This window comes from Ornithodoros turicata, chromosome 6, assembly GCF_037126465.1.
Source record: "Ornithodoros turicata isolate Travis chromosome 6, ASM3712646v1, whole genome shotgun sequence".
NCBI classification, from domain to species: domain Eukaryota; kingdom Metazoa; phylum Arthropoda; class Arachnida; order Ixodida; family Argasidae; genus Ornithodoros; species Ornithodoros turicata.
In genome coordinates, this window is record NC_088206.1 from 13833443 (window position 1) to 13850174 (window position 16732).

The window sequence follows — 16732 nt, forward strand, 5'->3', positions numbered from 1 at the left end:
ACAAGGGATAACGGTGAATGGGAGCTGCATTCTACAGGGTGGGAGAAGATTTCCGGACACATTTCAAAATGTTATTAAAAATTGTACATAATAACAATCACAATGCAAATTGGCACACTGCTGTAGTTCTGTCAAAAGTTTTATTTGAGCCCACTCTCAATGTACTATCGTCAATATGAGTTACAAGCTGCAGAAAACACGAACCCATGCTGTTTGAATGAACGTTTTGAATGGACCTATAGAGATGTCGTTAGGCTTAGGCCCTCTCCGTTTCATATGCTGCATCGGGTGTTGGAGCGCCACCTCCAAAATCAATACTGATGGGTCACGCTGTCCAATGCGTGCCGGCCAGACTGTTCGCCACAGTGTTTTACGGAAACACTACTATTGCGTTGAGGTTGAGCCCACTTCAACGTGACCTCCGTTCAGCCTAATGCACAATTGGAGCCTTACTCCACCTGTACTGTTACGACGGTCAACAAACAAATAATGATATGAAAAGTAAGGACCGCAGCAGATGTAATGGGCCAAAATCTCAAAGCGCAGACCACTGTGGCGCAGACAAATGTACGAAGCAGACGACGGTGTCGTCTGCTAGTCTGATTCGATGTCGTCTGCTAAGAGGACCGAGCAACATTGCAAATTTTCTACGTATCGCTTGTGCTCGTACTACGGCACAAAAACGGCTTGTGCCGTTTTTGTTATGAAACTCCCCACTCATCACCTCAAAGTAAAGTTGTTGTTGTTTTGTGTTGTTTACTGAGCATAAAAATCCAAGGCAACGTATAGTATCATTTTATATCTTTGACATCAGTTTCGGTTCTCATCGTCATCATCTATTGTTGTTGTTGTTCGGTTTTGGACGCGCACCGATTCAACAACCGATTGTTATTATATATAAAAGTTTTATAAACGTGTTGAAACGTGTCTTGAAATCTTCTGCCAGCCCGTATGATAGTTATGATTCTGGGGCCCTATTCTTGTCAAAGTAATCGAGGCCGATTACTTTGACCTACGAGAATAGGGCCCCTGGTGGCCCGCGTGCGGAGCCCGCCCTGATTCCAAAGGGTTCAGGCACCCCTGAACCTGAACAACAAGGCTGGCAGCGCCGCCCCACGAACCTTTCATGCTTTCATGATGCTGCCCACTGATCAGTGATCGTGCATGAGCTGGATCGCCTTACCTCTTGCCTTCTAGCATCATTTTTATTTTTTAAAATCTGGACGCCTGTCTCGATTTCGCCTGTGGGGCCTTTGGTACCTGCCCTGTTTGAAAAGGGATTTGGCGAAGCCAAACCTGAACAGCGGTACAGCAACAAAATGGAAAGCAGTTTTCCTTACACCTCGGTAGGAATACAAGTATAAGGCATATTTTTGGGTGTAGCTGTTTTTGTAGCTATTTTGTAGCTAAGCTATTTTGTATTTGTAGCTATTTTGCTATTTTTGTAGCTATTTTTGGGTGTAGCTTGGGTGTAGTTTCTGGGTGTAACTGAAGCGAGCGTTAGCTGCGCTCCTGCATGTAACAACATGGTGACAAAGTGGAGTTTCGGTTTCTTTTTATCCAAGTATTGTATTCTGCTATATCTGGCGGACTAGCTAAGAAGTCTGGCAATCAAACAGCTTCGACCAATCGACGCGGGCCAACACAGCTGACTTCATGCTGATTTTTTACTTTCCGATTGGCTAAAGATCCCCGCGTGGTGTGACGCGATTGGTCGACAGGATTGAAAATACATCCGTAGCCGGCGAGACCGGACGCATCTGCTGTCATTCGGTTGCCGGCGTTTTGTTGTGTGGTGGTGTCCGATAATTACAGTACGTAGGATAAGGGACCCATTTTATCAGCATGAAATCCCTAATATTGGGTGCTTTCGTGTGGTGCCTGTTTTTGGGTAAGTGAGTGTACGTTTTGTGTATTGGCTTGAGTCTCCGTGTGCGTCGTGGCGTACACGCGGCATAATTCGTACTATGTTTGAAGAAGCACGGAGAGAAGTTTCTGGAAGGTTCAGGTTGAAGTGTGATGTGGGCAAGCCTACCTTTGTCCCATCCTACAGTTGGCAATACGAGGAATCTCTGCAATCGCATTGGTCTTTAATATCTCTGGTATGCACTTGCACAACGTTGTTGTCGTTGTGCCGGCCAGCAGCAGTGATGTGCTCATTTGTGTACCTCTCTTACCTTGCGGCCCTTGTTTGTTCGTTTCTCTGCTTTTGGATTGGCTATTTCTATGAAATAAACTATCGAACTAAAACTTTGGCTGTCATGCACACTTAGCATTGTTCCCGAATTTCGATTTCGTAGGCCTGTCCTATGCGCAAGAAGAAAATGCCGATTCCGGAGCAGCGAAAGTCGCAAGCGACCTCGGCAGCAGTAGAGACGGATCCAGGACGGATGATGAGGTAGCGCAAAGGTTAGTATGTGTGACACTGCGTAGACTCAGCTTAGAATTCATCGCTACGCTGGTGCCGAGCGGACAATTCACTGGGGCACCTTCGTTGTGTGCGCAGGGAAGAGGAGGCGATCAAGTTGGACGGACTCAACGTTGCTCAGATGAAAGAGCTCAGAGAAAAGGCCGAGAAGCATGCTTTCCAGGCCGAAGTCAGCCGAATGATGAAGCTGATCATTAACTCGTTGTACAGGAACAAGGAGGTTTGTTGTATCTTGCATTGCCAACGTTACGTGGATGCTTATTCGCAATTTCCTTTTCTAGATTTTCCTTAGGGAGCTTATCTCTAATGCATCTGATGCTCTGGACAAGATTCGTCTGCTTTCACTGACAGACCGAGACGTGCTAAATGCTAATGCAGACTTGACAATTCGTGTGAAGGTAAGAAGCATTAGAGGGGAGTGAAGTGTCATTTTGTTAACATGATTTGCCATTACAGAGTGACAAAGAAAATGGGTTGTTACACATCACGGATACCGGTATTGGTATGACTAAGGAAGACCTCGTCAATAATCTGGGCACAATCGCAAAGTCTGGAACTGCAGAATTCCTGCAGAAAGTGGCAGAAGGGGATTCTGCTCCGAAGGACCTAAACGACCTCATTGGCCAGGTTAGGCTGCATCTAGAGTCCAAACTGTGATAATGTTTTCTTATTGCATTGGTGCATCCCGTCCGCAGTTTGGTGTTGGCTTTTACTCTGCTTTCCTCGTCGCGGACCGTGTTGTAGTTACCAGCAAGCACAACGACGACAAGCAGCACGTGTGGGAGTCAGACGCAGCACAGTTCAGCGTCGCGGAAGATCCACGAGGGGACACCCTGGGTCGCGGAACGCAGGTCACTCTTCAGCTGAAGGAAGAGGCACGAGATTTCCTGGAGCTTGACACCCTCAAGAAGCTTATTGAGAAATATTCTCAGTTCATCAACTTCAACATCTACCTGTGGACATCAAAGGTGTGATATCTCTCCCTATCGTTGCTCGATGTACAATATTCCCTTCCCTCATTACCTGGCAGAGAGCCTGATTGTTCGTGTTCTTTACATGTTCAGACTGAAACTGTAGAGGAACCCATCGATGAAGAGAAGACTGAGGATGAGAAAGCTACACAAGATAAGACTGAGGAAGAGGAAGATGCACAGGTTGAGGAAGAGAAGGAAGACAAGCCCAAGACCAAGAAGGTTGAAAAGACTACTTGGGATTGGGAGCTAATCAACAGTGCTAAGCCACTGTGGACAAGGAAGTAAGTTCGTCTTTGTATGTTGGTAGTTTATGGTTTAATTATTATTGCATGTGGCAATGATCCGATGTCCTCCTCTTTAGGCCCGCTGATATTAAGGAAGAGGAATACGAAGAGTTTTATAAGGCAATTACGAAGGACACCAACCCACCACTGACAAAGACCCACTTTGTTGCGGAAGGTGAACTGACCTTCAAGTCTCTGCTCTACGTGCCCTCTGTGCAGCCCTCGGAATCCTTCAACCGCTATGGTGGTAAAGTCGACCATATCAGGGTATGCTTGGTCTTTAGATGCCGTGCTTTTTTTCTCTTATTGTTTGCTAATGGGTCATTCCATTTTGTGCAGCTGTACGTGCGCAGAGTCTTCATCACTGAAGACTTCCAGGACATGATGCCAAGCTATCTCAACTTCATCCGCGGTGTGGTAAGTAGTAAGATTAGCCCGAACCAGTGACGTAGCCAATGGGGGTGGTGGTGGTGTCTCAGGGGTTGGGCATTTCGAAGAGGGAAGAAGCGGGCGGGCGTTACTGCCCCGAACTAAACCATGTTGATGGCTAGTTGCTCGTGTGACATATTTTTTTCTTCAAGGTTGATTCGGACGACCTGCCGCTGAACGTGAGCCGAGAGATGCTCCAGCAGCACAAGCTCCTGAAGGTTATCAAGAAGAAACTGGTTCGTAAGGCTCTGGACATGCTGAAGAAGCTTCCTGCAGATGAGTACAAGCGCTTCTGGAAGGAGTACTCCACAAACATAAAGCTGGGCATCATTGAAGACACCAGCAACCGCACCCGCCTGGCGAAGCTGGTCCGCTTCCACTCCTCCGCCGTCAAGGGGCTGGTGTCCCTCTCGGACTACGTGTCGCGCATGAAGGACAAGCAGGAGCACATCTACTACATTGCCGGCTCCTCGCTCGACGAGGTGAAGAGGTCACCGTTCGTGGAACGTCTGCTCAAAAAGGGCTACGAGATCCTCTACCTAACGGAACCCGTAGACGAATACTCCATCTCATCCCTGACTGAGTTTGAGGGCAAGAAGTTCCAGAACGTAGCCAAGGAGGGCTTGAAGCTCGAGGAGAGCCAGCAGGCGAAGGATGCCAAGGACAGGCTGAATGAAATGTTCGAACCACTGACGAAGTGGCTTGAAGAGGATGCCTTCAAGGGCAGGGTGGGTGGCGTATTTCACTGTTTTGTACCACAAGGTGTCCCTAAGATAATGTTTTGTACGAAAGTGTGGTTTAAAATTGTGCTAATCATATACACTTCTGTCAGTGATCTGCAAAGATGTATTGCACTTCATTTTTTGGGGCCCCCTGTAATATCTTGAGGTGCAAAATCAATCGAATACCCATAGTTCTGTGCACTTCAGAACAGTTTTCACAAATGAGCAAGTGCACTCAACTCACTAACATCTACCAGCTAACCTTTCAAACAGCTAACAAATTTTCTCGTCAGTTTTCCCATTTTCTGCTCATTAGCATGCAAGCTCTAGTTGAAACTGCTAACTACATGTCCATACATTGTGGTTTATAGTGTGAGGACTATGATTGGGAAGATGTGTAATATGTACATAAGACTGATAATAAGGGTATATAATAAGACTGTAATCTTTTTTATGGTAATTTCAAATGTGTTAGTAAATGGTACTATCACCTAGAACACTGTTACTATCCTTACTATCTAGAAATTTTACTATCCCACCAATGTATGGGCAGGATTGAACCACTAACCTTCGAATGTTCTCCTGAACTTTCTCTTCCAAAATTCTGCTCTGTTCCTTGCTATCCCTTTCTCATTTCTTTCCTTCTCTGGGTGGGTCCAGATCCTCAAGGCCATGGTGTCTGAGCGTCTGTCAACCTCTCCATGTGCCCTGGTTGCCAACCAGTTTGGTTGGACCGGCAATATGGAGCGACTTGCCCGCAGCAACACTCATGCCAAATCTCACGACACAATGAGAGAGTGAGTATCGTACGGGATAGTATTCCGCAGAGCCGTCTCGGGGGGAAGTCCCGGTGTTTCCGTCCATATTCAGTTTTTAAAAAATGCAGTGGAGAGGAAAAAAGCTTTTTAAAGCATACAATAGAAAATTGCTTCAGAGACCTGTCACCCCCCGGAACCCACTCGGAACGGCTCTGGTATTTCGAGAGAGACTTGTAGGAGGTGGTATTGCTGTCCTCGTCTGTCTGCCTGTCCTTCCTTCCTTAGCTTGCATGTGTGTCACTGTCTACTGCTGCACTGCTGTTTTTGACACACTGTTCTTTATAGTATCTAAAATTCTGCAAAATTCATGTGTTCTGTTCATGTTGTGGGTGCATCTCATGTTTTGTTTGTTTGCACATTGTTCCTTATGCACAGTAAAGCCTCGCCTTAACCCAGTTTCATTGTACTGAGGGTTAATAACGCTGAGGCTTTACCGCAGCATACCTTTTGTTTAGTTTTTGAGTATGCGTGCACGTTGTCAAAGCAGGTGGGCCATGTGCTTCTGAGTGAGCGCTTGGTGTCCTCCCCGTGTGCCCTAGTTGCGAGCCAGTTTGGTTGGACTGGCAACATGCAGCGCATAGTTGCCTCACAAACCCACATGAAGGAGAGCGACCCTCAGAGAGAGTGAGTGTGCATGCATAGCATTCACGCCTGTGTCTGTCTGCATGCTGCAAAACTATGGTGGGAGTCTGCATTAATGCATGGGACTGCACGGGGGCGTGTGAAGTCTCAGTGGGGCAAGCTGAAATGCGAAGTATGGAAGAAAGATGGCAAAATCTAATGACATGATACATGCAGTGCAGAATGACTTCAGATATGCTAGAGAGCTTCCACTTGTGGCATTCAGTTGGGCATTAGGAATAACATGCTACTCCTCAGACTGTATTAGTGAATATGTTCATGTCAAGTAAGTTAGCAAGCTTCATGTCTACGTGCAAATCCTCTAAAAATCTTGCACTGGATGTCCTGCCCATTCTTTTGTTGCGTGAAAGTGGGGTGGTGAGGACCCCTACAGAGATCAGAGGTGACAGTTGCCCCCTGGCCCTGACCTTCAGACACCCCTGGAACTGCATCCATAGAATGTGGAACTTGTGTTCAGTGTTATTTAGCAGAGAAGCATTTCACCAGGGTTCTAAAGGTCTTTGGATCGCACTATTTTTTTTTTCAGCTACTACTTAAGCCAGAAAAAGAACATGGAACTCAATCCAAGGCATCCGATTATCAAGGAACTGCTTAAGAGAGTAGAGGTAAGATTAACGTACATTATCCTTGTTGGCATTAGGTGTGAACCTGTCTCCCGACGACGTATTTCAGGACGACACGAACGATCCAGTGGCACGTGAAATTGCAGAGGTGATCTACGAGACGGCTACCCTCCGTTCTGGTTTCATGCTGGAAGACACCTTGGCCTTTGCAAACAGGGTTGACAGGTTGCTACGAAAGACCATGGGAGTCTCTGAGGATGCTGCTGTAAGTCTACTGTGGCGGTTCTCCGCAGTAAGAGGCAGGTCTTGTACAGTACTGTTTCATGGGTGCTTGGTATCTTTACATTGTTAGATTGAGGAGGAACCAGAGGAGACCCTTGGAGAGCCACTGGAGGAAGTCAAGAAGGATGAAGGTGGTGAGGAGGATGACGAGGAAGAGGTAGGTTTGACCATTTCTGTGTCTCCGAACTGGTGCCCCTGACATGATGAATGTTTCAGTGACAATAGCTCTCTTTAGTGACGTAGAGTGAAGCGTTAAATTCAAGTTAAGGGAGCGTTGATCTCTGTGGCCCTAGGCTGCATGACTTTGGTTAGGCATAATCATCCTTGCCCTGGGAATATGTTGCTGTATTCATGTTTTGCACTTTGGTCTTTGCAGAAAGAACATGACGAGCTGTGAGAAAGAACAAGTCTAGGAGGTTTATCATCTGTCATCTTCATCTTGTATATTTATACTGCTTGTTTGGAAGGGAGCATTTTTTTTCTACTTGCATGTAATAAAAACTGTTGTGTTTATCAAGTCTGTGTACGCCTGCACTTCCCTGTCGAAAATAAAACGAGAAAATATTTTCTGAAAGGCGGAGCACGAATCAATAAAAATAAATCCAACAAAAAGCAATAAAATTTATGCGAGTGCAGTGAAAGTCAACGCGTCCAAATTAACGCCGCAGTTCAGCAAAGGATGGCGCGACCATCGCGTCCAAACCGGAAGCTCTGTCTGTTCTCGTGTTGTGGTTGCTGTGGTGTATTTGCTCCCATTTCTATTTATGTAATATCTTCGTCATGCATTACGATGCAAAAAGGTAGGGCACACTGTCTCGTGTACAAATACCAGCTACGATCTATGCGCATCGCGCTTTACGTTATACGAGTGAGCAAACTGCATGTTAACCCTATTCCGTTGGGCTGGCGCTACGCAAGCAAGGACCCCGCTTCGGGTCTCAGACCGTGCCTATAATCTGCCTAAAATCTTATCGGGAAGTCCACTTCCTGCGAAAGCATGAAGTCGAAAGATAGATTCCCAACGGCAGGGGCATAGAGATGTTCTAGAAATACGAATTTGAGCAGCAAAACAAAGCGATTACCATCAGCATTCCCGATACATCGTTGAATGACAGCGTCAGCAGTGGACGAAGTTTAGCCCTTATTTCTTTTATTTTTTTCCATTCGTCCAGGGACCACGGCTGAAATGAACGAGCCACCTTCCTGAAACGAGCTGAAGCATCATGCTAGTGAACTTTGATGTGCGGTCCTTCTGCCAAAACCTACGCGCGACGAAGCCCCCGTATGAGTGTCCGTTGCAGAACTGTGGTCGCATTTACAAGACCTACTCGGGTATTCAGTTTCACCTCTACAACTTCGATCACGATGGCAGCAACGGTGGACTATCACCGCACACACCGACGGCAGTGGGCAACAAGAAAGGCAGCAAGCGGGGCCGCTGGCACCATCGCCAGAATCGGCGGTCCCCTACGCCGCCCGAATTCGCGGCTCCGACCGCGGCGGTTGCCCGGGAGGGCCTCACGTACGCGGAGGCCCAAAAGATAGTGGAAGTGGATCTTGACGGGTGCCTGCACCGCATCAACATATGTGAGCCGCTCGATATTGTGATGCTGGATCCTGCAGAAACAAAGACGCCCGAGAAAGCTGTGGAAGAGAAGCCACCAAAGTCGCCGACGAAAGGCAAGAGTGGTAAAAGTAAGGACCACACGAAGCAAAAGAAGGACGCAAGCGCGGGAAATGTGGTCAAGCTCCCCGAAGCGTCGTTTAGGATTGTGTCGGACTATAACCCTCCCGATGCGCCGAAGAGGCCGGCATCGTACTACAGGTTCATCGAAAAATCAGCCGAGGAACTGGACGAAGCTGTTGAGTATGATATGGATGAAGAGGTAGGTTACTTGGCTGTAGTTTCAAGAGCCAACTGGGCTTGTGGATTGTCGCAAACGATGAAAGTTTTTTGGGGTGCATAAATGCATGAGGTGTTTAGTGCAAGATACTGAGGAATTCAAGATAATGTTTCTGTGGTTGATGCTCATGATTTTTAAATTGTCTTCTACTGGGGCACTAGCTTAATGCAAAATCGCAGTGTGTTTGCTGAGCATCCACGTGAGAGGTGTACAGTACTAGCATGTAAGCTACCGACAGTACCGATCGTTACCTGGTGATTAATGTGAACTTCACATTAACAGATTTTCGTCTATTCGTGTGCGTTTCATTCAGTGTCCAATCACCCTTTAGCAGAAATCTTGAGCTCTCTGTACCTAAAGTATACAGGCAAAATGTATGTGGAACTGTCAGGGTCTCGGGGACCTGTGCATCACTCAGATTTATTTATTTATGATTTATTTATGATGATACCTCAAGGGCCCAAAAGGCGTTACATAAGGGAGGGAACACTATGTACATACAAGTGAAAAATAAACGTCGGCGAATTGAAACAGTGTGAAGTAACAGTAACACAGCAACACATGCGCGATAATAATAATAACATCAAAGGAAGAGGTAAGGTAAAAAAGAAAAACAATGTTACAAACACAAGTAATTGGCGAGTGCGTTCTTGAACTGTTCATAGTTAGTAATAGTGACGATCGCATGGGGAAGTGAATTCCATTCGACAATGGTGCATGGAAAAAAACGTTTGTATGTATCACTGTGATGAACATAGGAGACGATTAACTTTCAAAGCACGGTCAAGTCTTGGGGAGATGTATGTGTCTGGGCATAAGAAATGGGGTCGTACCTGTTCTAAAAGAAAAAAACTTGAAGAAAAGACAAAGACGTAGATATTTACGACGTACATTGAGGTCTGGCAGTGCAACAGAGAGTTTTAGGGCAGTAATACTGGACGGGAAAGAGTAATTATTAGAAATAAAACGAGTTGCCCTGTTTTGTAGCGATTCAATTAAGTTAACTTGGGTTATATAGTGCGGATCCCAAACTGCAGAAGCATATTCCAATTCAGGCCTTATTAGCGTGACATATGCCTGGGGTTTAGCCGACGGTGGAGCACATTTTAGGTTTCTGCGCAAGTATCCAAAGTATCCTGCATCCAACGTTTGCGAAAATATGGTTGACAGAAATAATTAACAGGTATACTTCGTATTCTTTAGAACTTTAGGCGTTTATGCCGTCGAGACCACGTGAAGGTGATAGTTTCATTTTGTCTATTACGCGCATGATCCCTTCTGGTGATATATTAACATTCCGCATGAGCGATAGATTAGTATGCGGCAGACCAGATGGCTGGACATAACCGTTGTTGCGAAAAGCACCAATGAAAGCGCGGTTAAAAATGTCGCAGCTGACGTCGTCAGAGAGAAAATTGCCCTGGTCGTCTTTTAATTGGATATTGTTTCCATGCTTTGGGTTGATTGTGCTCCAGAATTTCCGTGGGTTTGAAGATAGCAACCTTGGAAGTTCGTTGGAGAAGAAGTTACGTTTGGTGTTCAGTAGTTCTGTTTTGTACTGCCTGACAGTGTCACGGTATAAAGCAAAGGTCCTGTCACATCTAATGCGCTGAGCTTGTCGAAACAGACGCTTTTTCTGCATGACTTGAAAACCCGAGACGAGGTAGGGACAAAAACAGACAAACACAAACACGGTCTCAAATGACTGTGTCTGACTGGGTCTGAGACCGTGTTTGTGTTTGTGTGTTTTTGTCCCTACCTCGTCTCGGGCTTTCAAGTCATGGATCGTCACCACCAGTTCGCTTGCTACCTAACCTTCCTTTCGTTATCGCTTTTTCTTGTTGGCCAGTTTCCGAAGTGAGGTCGAATACCAGGCGTTGCGCATGGTGGACCACAATATGACTGCCTCAAACCTTTTACCTCAAAGATTTGCTTTGTCACCACGACTTTACTCAGCTGAAAATTGCCCGTTGTTTTGGGAATGCTTAAAAGTTCTTTTCAAACCTGTGCCCTCCTGTAGGACTGTGCATGGCTGCAGCTGATGAATGACCAGCGGCATGCAGAGGGGCTTTCGGAAGTTGGGGCGGACACTTTTGAGCTCCTGATGGATCGGCTAGAGAAGGAGTCCTACTTCCAAAGTCAGAACAGTGGCCGTGACCTAGGACCTTCAATCGACGAAGATGCCGTCTGCTCCATCTGCAACGATGGCGAATGTCAGAACTCCAACGCCATTCTGTTCTGTGACATGTGCAACCTTGCTGTACACCAGGTAAATGTGCAGATCTCATTGGAGCTCCTTTCGGGACTGAGGGTTTTCAGAACGTAGGTTCAAAAGCCTCGGTTAAATCTCAAATGCAGTTGAGGAAACGTGGCCGAAGTGCAGGCAGCACACGAAGGTTTACAGAGAAAATCGCGTTTTTGAACCATTCGTTACATACGTACTACTAACGTAGGCATGACACAGGCTTCATGGAAAAATGTCAGGCCTAAGACTGAAGGAAATCTCGCGGGTTTCTAGTGAACCTTCAAAGGAGTCACCTGCTCAGATGACACAAATGCAGTGTGGAACAAGATATATTTGGTAAATGTGGAACTGTTGAAGGTCACCTCTGCTCACACATTTTGGGACTAGTAATATTTGGTGACTGGTTACGGGTGCCCGCCTCGTGTGTCTTTTGCGAGCCACGCGCTGCATCGTGTTTTCAGAAGGGTTAGCGTCGTCAGACTTGTACGTGGCCTAAATACTATACCCAAGATACTTTTAGGACTAACTTGGTGTCCTCGGAATGCGTTTAAAAGTCAGTATTTTGTGGCTTGGTAACTTCGAGTAAGTCAGCATTTAGTATCATAGCGTAACTACTTTTTGGAAGTAACTTGTACTAGTTCTTACGTTACTCCAAAGGTACTTCATTTACTTTTTTGGGAGATGGGAGGTTCGAGAAACAGGTGAACTTCGCGTGCTTTCATTGGGTGCTATGGCACGTGCATGTGCATACGTTTCATCTCAAGATATTTGTGGTGTCCCCGTCCTTCTCCGGCATAGCCTGCAGAAACGGGTGGTGCCTCGGGTTTGGTGTCACAGCGTGTTGGCCTTATGGACATGTTGATGAATGCTCAGGGCCTGTAGATGCTAGCGGGGAGGACCATTGGTTCATGGAGTCATAGCAAGAGTGGGCAGCTATAAATGTTTTTTTTTTTTTTTGTGTGTGTGTGTGGCTCTTCCTTTTCCTCTGAACACAGCATCGGTTATCTGTGCTTGCGACATTATCGGGCTAGATGTACATGGAGCAGAGCATGCACCAAGGAGATAAACGTACAGATAACAGATAAACGCCGAAAAACAAGAGCATCCAAACGAGCGTCCGTTTTTATCTTCACTTTGTTCGTATATGTTTGACAGTAAGTTTCACAAATTGTGATTTGATAGTATCTCGAGTGTAACGAGTTACCTCCGTGAGTATTTAGTATTCCACATTTCAAGGTTACTCTACTCTGTTACTTTTTTTAATGGGACTCGGTAACTTAACTAATGTACTGTATTTACCCGCACATTTTTAACCAAAAACATCGTTTTATTGAGGGGGTGCATTCAATGCGCGGGAGAAAATTGGAACCACGGAGATCTTCCCGGAATTGAAAGTCACGATTCAGCCTCATCGCCACGGTTTGTTCAGAGATATCCGCGGTGATATCTCCGGAATCGAACGTGGCGATTCTGCTTCATGATCGCGATTTATTCCGAGATATCCGCGGCAGTCCCTCCGGAATCGAACGCCGTGATTCTCGTGGCGTGGATAAAATGCTCCTCAGTCTCTTTCACATTCGTCATTCATCCCTCTGGTTCCAGGCGCTACTTCTCGTTCACTGGGCGATGGAGTGGCCGCGCGAGCGTGATACGCTGGCTGACGTTGCACGAGACGATCCGACCGTGCTACTAATGTCGGGGCACGTTTAATGTGCGGAAAACAAATACAGTCAACCCTCGATTTATGAACACCCTCGGTTCCCCGAAAAATCGTTCATAAATCGAGGGATTCATAAATCGAAAATTCAGTTAACTGAGTACTATCGAGCAAACGCAACAGTATTTCCGAGTTGGGATTGTGTTTATAATGCCATATATTGTGTAATTTTGCTTTTGACCATGCCTTCTGCTGTATCGATCTCACAAAGAACAGACGTTAGTGCATTCACATTCTGTTTATTATGCAATATTAAATTGTTTAATTTTGCTTTGGACCATGCCTTCCGCTGTGTCAATCTTGGAAATAAGAGATGTCGCCACATTCGCACTGGACTGGTCTCGGATTTCCTCCGGGATTTTTAACCTCCGGGTGACAGTGACCACCTTATTCATCAACTGAGATCAGGTACACTTGGTCGCACCTTGTGCGACCCTGGAAAACCCGTTTGTTGTTCGGATTTCAAGGGGTTAAGAGCCGAGGGTGCAATACCTGGAAAACGTTTTGTCCGTTCAGGCGTCATTCGTAAGGCCACAGAATTATCCCTTTGGAGGTTTCTGTTGACCTCGGAACGATCCGTTCATAAATTGAGGGCAAAAACGCTGGGCAACTCCTAGTTGGTTCCCAGAAATTCCGTTCATTATTCGAATATCGATGTTCATAAAACAAGGGAAAAATGAATGGAAAAAGTTTGGTTCCCCGTGCTCGTGTTCATAAAACGAGGGAATTCATAAATCGAAGGTTCATAAATCGAGGGTTGACTGTATACCAGTATTTCGGCGCTCAGGTTGGGGTGTGTCCAATATGCGAGCAAATACGGTACTCTTCGTTTGGTCTCCTCGTACAAGCCTGAGTGTCGTGAGCTTTGTTTGAGAAAACCCTGGGTGCTGCTTCAGGTTGATTCATGCATTCAATGCCTTCCTTCCGCGTTGCAGGAGTGCTACGGGGTGCCCTACATTCCCGAGGGCCAGTGGCTGTGTAGGCGTTGTCTGCAGTCGCCCTCGAGAGCTGTCTCGTGCGTGTTATGCCCGAACGCGGGAGGTGCGTTTAAACAGACGGAGGAAGGCAAGTGGGCTCACGTCGTCTGCGCCTTGTGGGTGCCCGAGGTTTGCTTTGCCAACACCGTATTCCTGGAACCCATCGACGGCCTAACCAACATTCCGGCTGCGAGATGGAAGCTCACTTGTTACATCTGTAAACAGCGCGGCGTCGGCGCCTGTATCCAGTGTCATCGGGCCAACTGCTACACCGGTCAGTTTCTGCCAGATTGTCTCAACTCCGTGATTGTCTCAACTTTTATACAGTGTGTTTCACCTAAAGTGATAAAAAATTCTAACTGGCGATGTACTCGCCGGAGGATTGTGGGACTTTAGGCAATTACCTTCTGGAAAATTTTGCCGCCATTAAGGAAGGCTTTGGACAATTTTTAATTGAGGTAAATTTTTTTTTTTTCAATTGAACTTTGAAAATTGCCGAGCGAACCTCACTTTTTTTAATGGAAATATGAAGCCCTTCATGGATAACCACAAATCCAACAAAAACTTAAAAAAAGAAATTGTAAAATTTCCGCTTTAGCCCTGCCTGCTTGATTGTCGCAAAGAAGAGCGCATGGAAGATGCGGGGAGAGGAGGTAGTGTTCCCGCCTCTTGTTTTACCTTTCTTCCCCCTGCTTTGATCTTGATACTGGTGACAACCACCTTATCACAAAGAAAACAAAACAACCGTCTTATCACAAAGAAGGCAAAACAAATGAAGGCGGGACACTTGCTCCTCTAGACGCACATTTCGAGCGCGTTTCTTTGCGAAAATCAAGCAGGCGGGGCTAAAGCGTAATTTTTACGAATTTTTTTTTTACTCTTTCTGTTGCAATACTGTGCATAGCATACTGTTGCATAGTTTGTTGGGTCTGCAGTTATCTGTGGAAGACTTCCTATATCTGTAAAAAAAAAGTGAGGTTCGCTTGGCAATTTTCAAAGTTTAAACGACAAAAATAAATTTCCCACAGGTAAAAATTGTCCAAAGCCTTCCTCAAAGGTGGCAAAAGTTTCCGGAAGGTAATTGCCGAAAGTCCCACAATGCCCTGGCGAGTACGTCGCTAGTTAGAATTTTTTATCACTTTAGGTGAAACACCCTGTATAGTGAACCTGCATATAGTGAAGGTGATGGATGTAGTGAAGTGAACCTGCACTCTCGGTGTGTTGAAACTCGAGCCATGAAACTTTTGAGCTCGTTCACATAAAAGTAAAGTGTGGGTCTGAGACCCGTACTCAGTAGCTTTGGCACTGCACTGGGCACGGGCTGCTAAACCTATTGAGAATGAGTCTGAGATGTGTGCCTAACTTTTATGCAAACAGGCCCTGATATAGTGAAGTTCTCAGTTATCTGGCCAACCTCACTCTAAATGGTTCTACTCCATTTAAAGTTTCACATTATGCATTATTTACTGTTGTTTGCTTCGACTGAGCATTATGTAATCTTATTCGCTCGATTTTAGTTATGCACAATTAATGGTAACCCCCCTCTAAACAAACTTGAATGTCTTTAGGGCTGTGCACGTAGTAATTCTAAAACAAGTGAATGGTTATCTAACTGGACTGTGTGATGTAATCTAATGTAACCTCAGAGGGCATTCAAGAAAATATAAGAGAGAATGTGGTAGTAATGCATGTGTGCCTATGAGAGGCCTATGAGAGCACAACGTCGGTGTATATGTAACAATAACCATGACCTGCCCATCCCGCAGGAGATACTTCCTAAAGTTGATTATCATCATCGTTCTACGCCTTTTTTATTGGAGCAGTTGCTGTTGCCTGCTACGGTAGTCGTATGTCCGCTTCTGCGCGTTCAAAATTTATATTTGAAATTCAAAAATTTAAATTTCCATTGTCCAATCATGATGTAGATCTCGCGGGCCAATGTGCAGCGCTCCTAGGCTCCTCATAGGGGTTGCCGATTATGACATGGTCGTTATAGTCTACAGGTTTTCCCGGCGATTTTAATCCAAGTGCCAGCTAAATTAATCCATGTCCCATAAAGTTTGCATGGCACATAGATTAATTTAGCTGGCACTTGGATTAAAATCGGCGGGAAAACCTGTAGTACGTCGTGGTTTGTCCCGACTGTTGATTCAGTGATCCTTGCGTCGCATTAACCATTCAAGACCACGACTGTGCTGATGAGTTGTAATTGTTTGTGTAGCGTTCCATGTGACGTGTGCCCAGCAGGCAGGCCTGTACATGAAGCTGGAAGAGGTGAAAGAGAGCGGGGGCGGTGGACCATCTTTCAATGTCCGCAAGACAGCCTATTGCGACGTACACGCCCCCGCTCACGACGACGCCGTGAGTATCGACGGCCTTGTCGTTTCGTGTAGAAGGGATCCCACGGTAACGTACCACTCCCGCAATCCTCCTACAAAAGTCCTCCTCCTCTCACCCTATGTGTCGTGTCATGCCTGCCCTCGCCCCTGTTGTTTCCTTCTGCTTCTTTTTAATCAGTTTCAGAGAGCTCTTCTTTTTGTTCCTAAGACACTTTCTTTCTACGTTGCTCTGCATCTTGTTTAAGCTCGAATGCTTTCAAAAGCGCTACCCCGATCAGTGACAGGTAAGACCGGAGACTAGAGTTGTACGGGCCCTGGCTTACCCGAAAGCCTAAAGGCCTTTCTTTGTGTGGGCTTGGGCTTATCCGAAAGCCTAAGGGCCTTTCTTTGTGCAGCCTTGGGCTTACC

The 16732-nt window shown here is 46.0% G+C and overlaps 2 protein-coding genes across 7 annotated transcripts in view; both read left to right on the top strand.

Moving 5' to 3' along the window:
- Nucleotides 1–1718: 1718 nt before the first annotated feature.
- LOC135399177 (endoplasmin-like) lies at nucleotides 1719–7659 on the top strand. 2 transcript variants are annotated; one of them, XM_064630938.1, is made up of 15 exons: nucleotides 1719–1891; nucleotides 2301–2409; nucleotides 2507–2648; nucleotides 2710–2826; nucleotides 2885–3055; nucleotides 3124–3396; nucleotides 3493–3683; nucleotides 3764–3953; nucleotides 4026–4103; nucleotides 4268–4843; nucleotides 5498–5634; nucleotides 6824–6902; nucleotides 6970–7125; nucleotides 7213–7299; nucleotides 7519–7659. In XM_064630938.1, exons 1-15 carry the CDS (start codon nucleotides 1846–1848, stop codon nucleotides 7537–7539), a joined length of 2373 nt encoding a protein of 790 aa, XP_064487008.1. In that variant the 5' UTR covers nucleotides 1719–1845; the 3' UTR covers nucleotides 7540–7659. The 2 variants fall into 2 exon arrangements, with proteins under 2 accessions (XP_064487008.1, XP_064487009.1); XM_064630939.1 differs by lacking the exon at nucleotides 5498–5634 and adding an exon at nucleotides 6143–6279.
- A 175-nt stretch (nucleotides 7660–7834) lies between these two features.
- Nucleotides 7835–16732, top strand: part of LOC135399178 (peregrin-like) — a 39825-nt gene continuing 30927 nt past the window's right edge. For 4 of the 5 annotated variants that reach the window (XM_064630940.1, XM_064630944.1, XM_064630941.1 and 1 more), the window contains exons 1-5: nucleotides 7835–7942; nucleotides 8315–9028; nucleotides 11067–11315; nucleotides 13944–14259; nucleotides 16207–16391. In XM_064630940.1, the coding sequence (XP_064487010.1) occupies nucleotides 8366–9028; nucleotides 11067–11315; nucleotides 13944–14259; nucleotides 16207–16391 (1413 nt within the window). In that variant the 5' untranslated portion in view covers nucleotides 7835–7942; nucleotides 8315–8365. The remainder of the gene's footprint in view (nucleotides 7943–8314; nucleotides 9029–11066; nucleotides 11316–13943; nucleotides 14260–16206; nucleotides 16392–16732) is intronic. The other variant, XM_064630942.1, reaches the window with a different exon arrangement.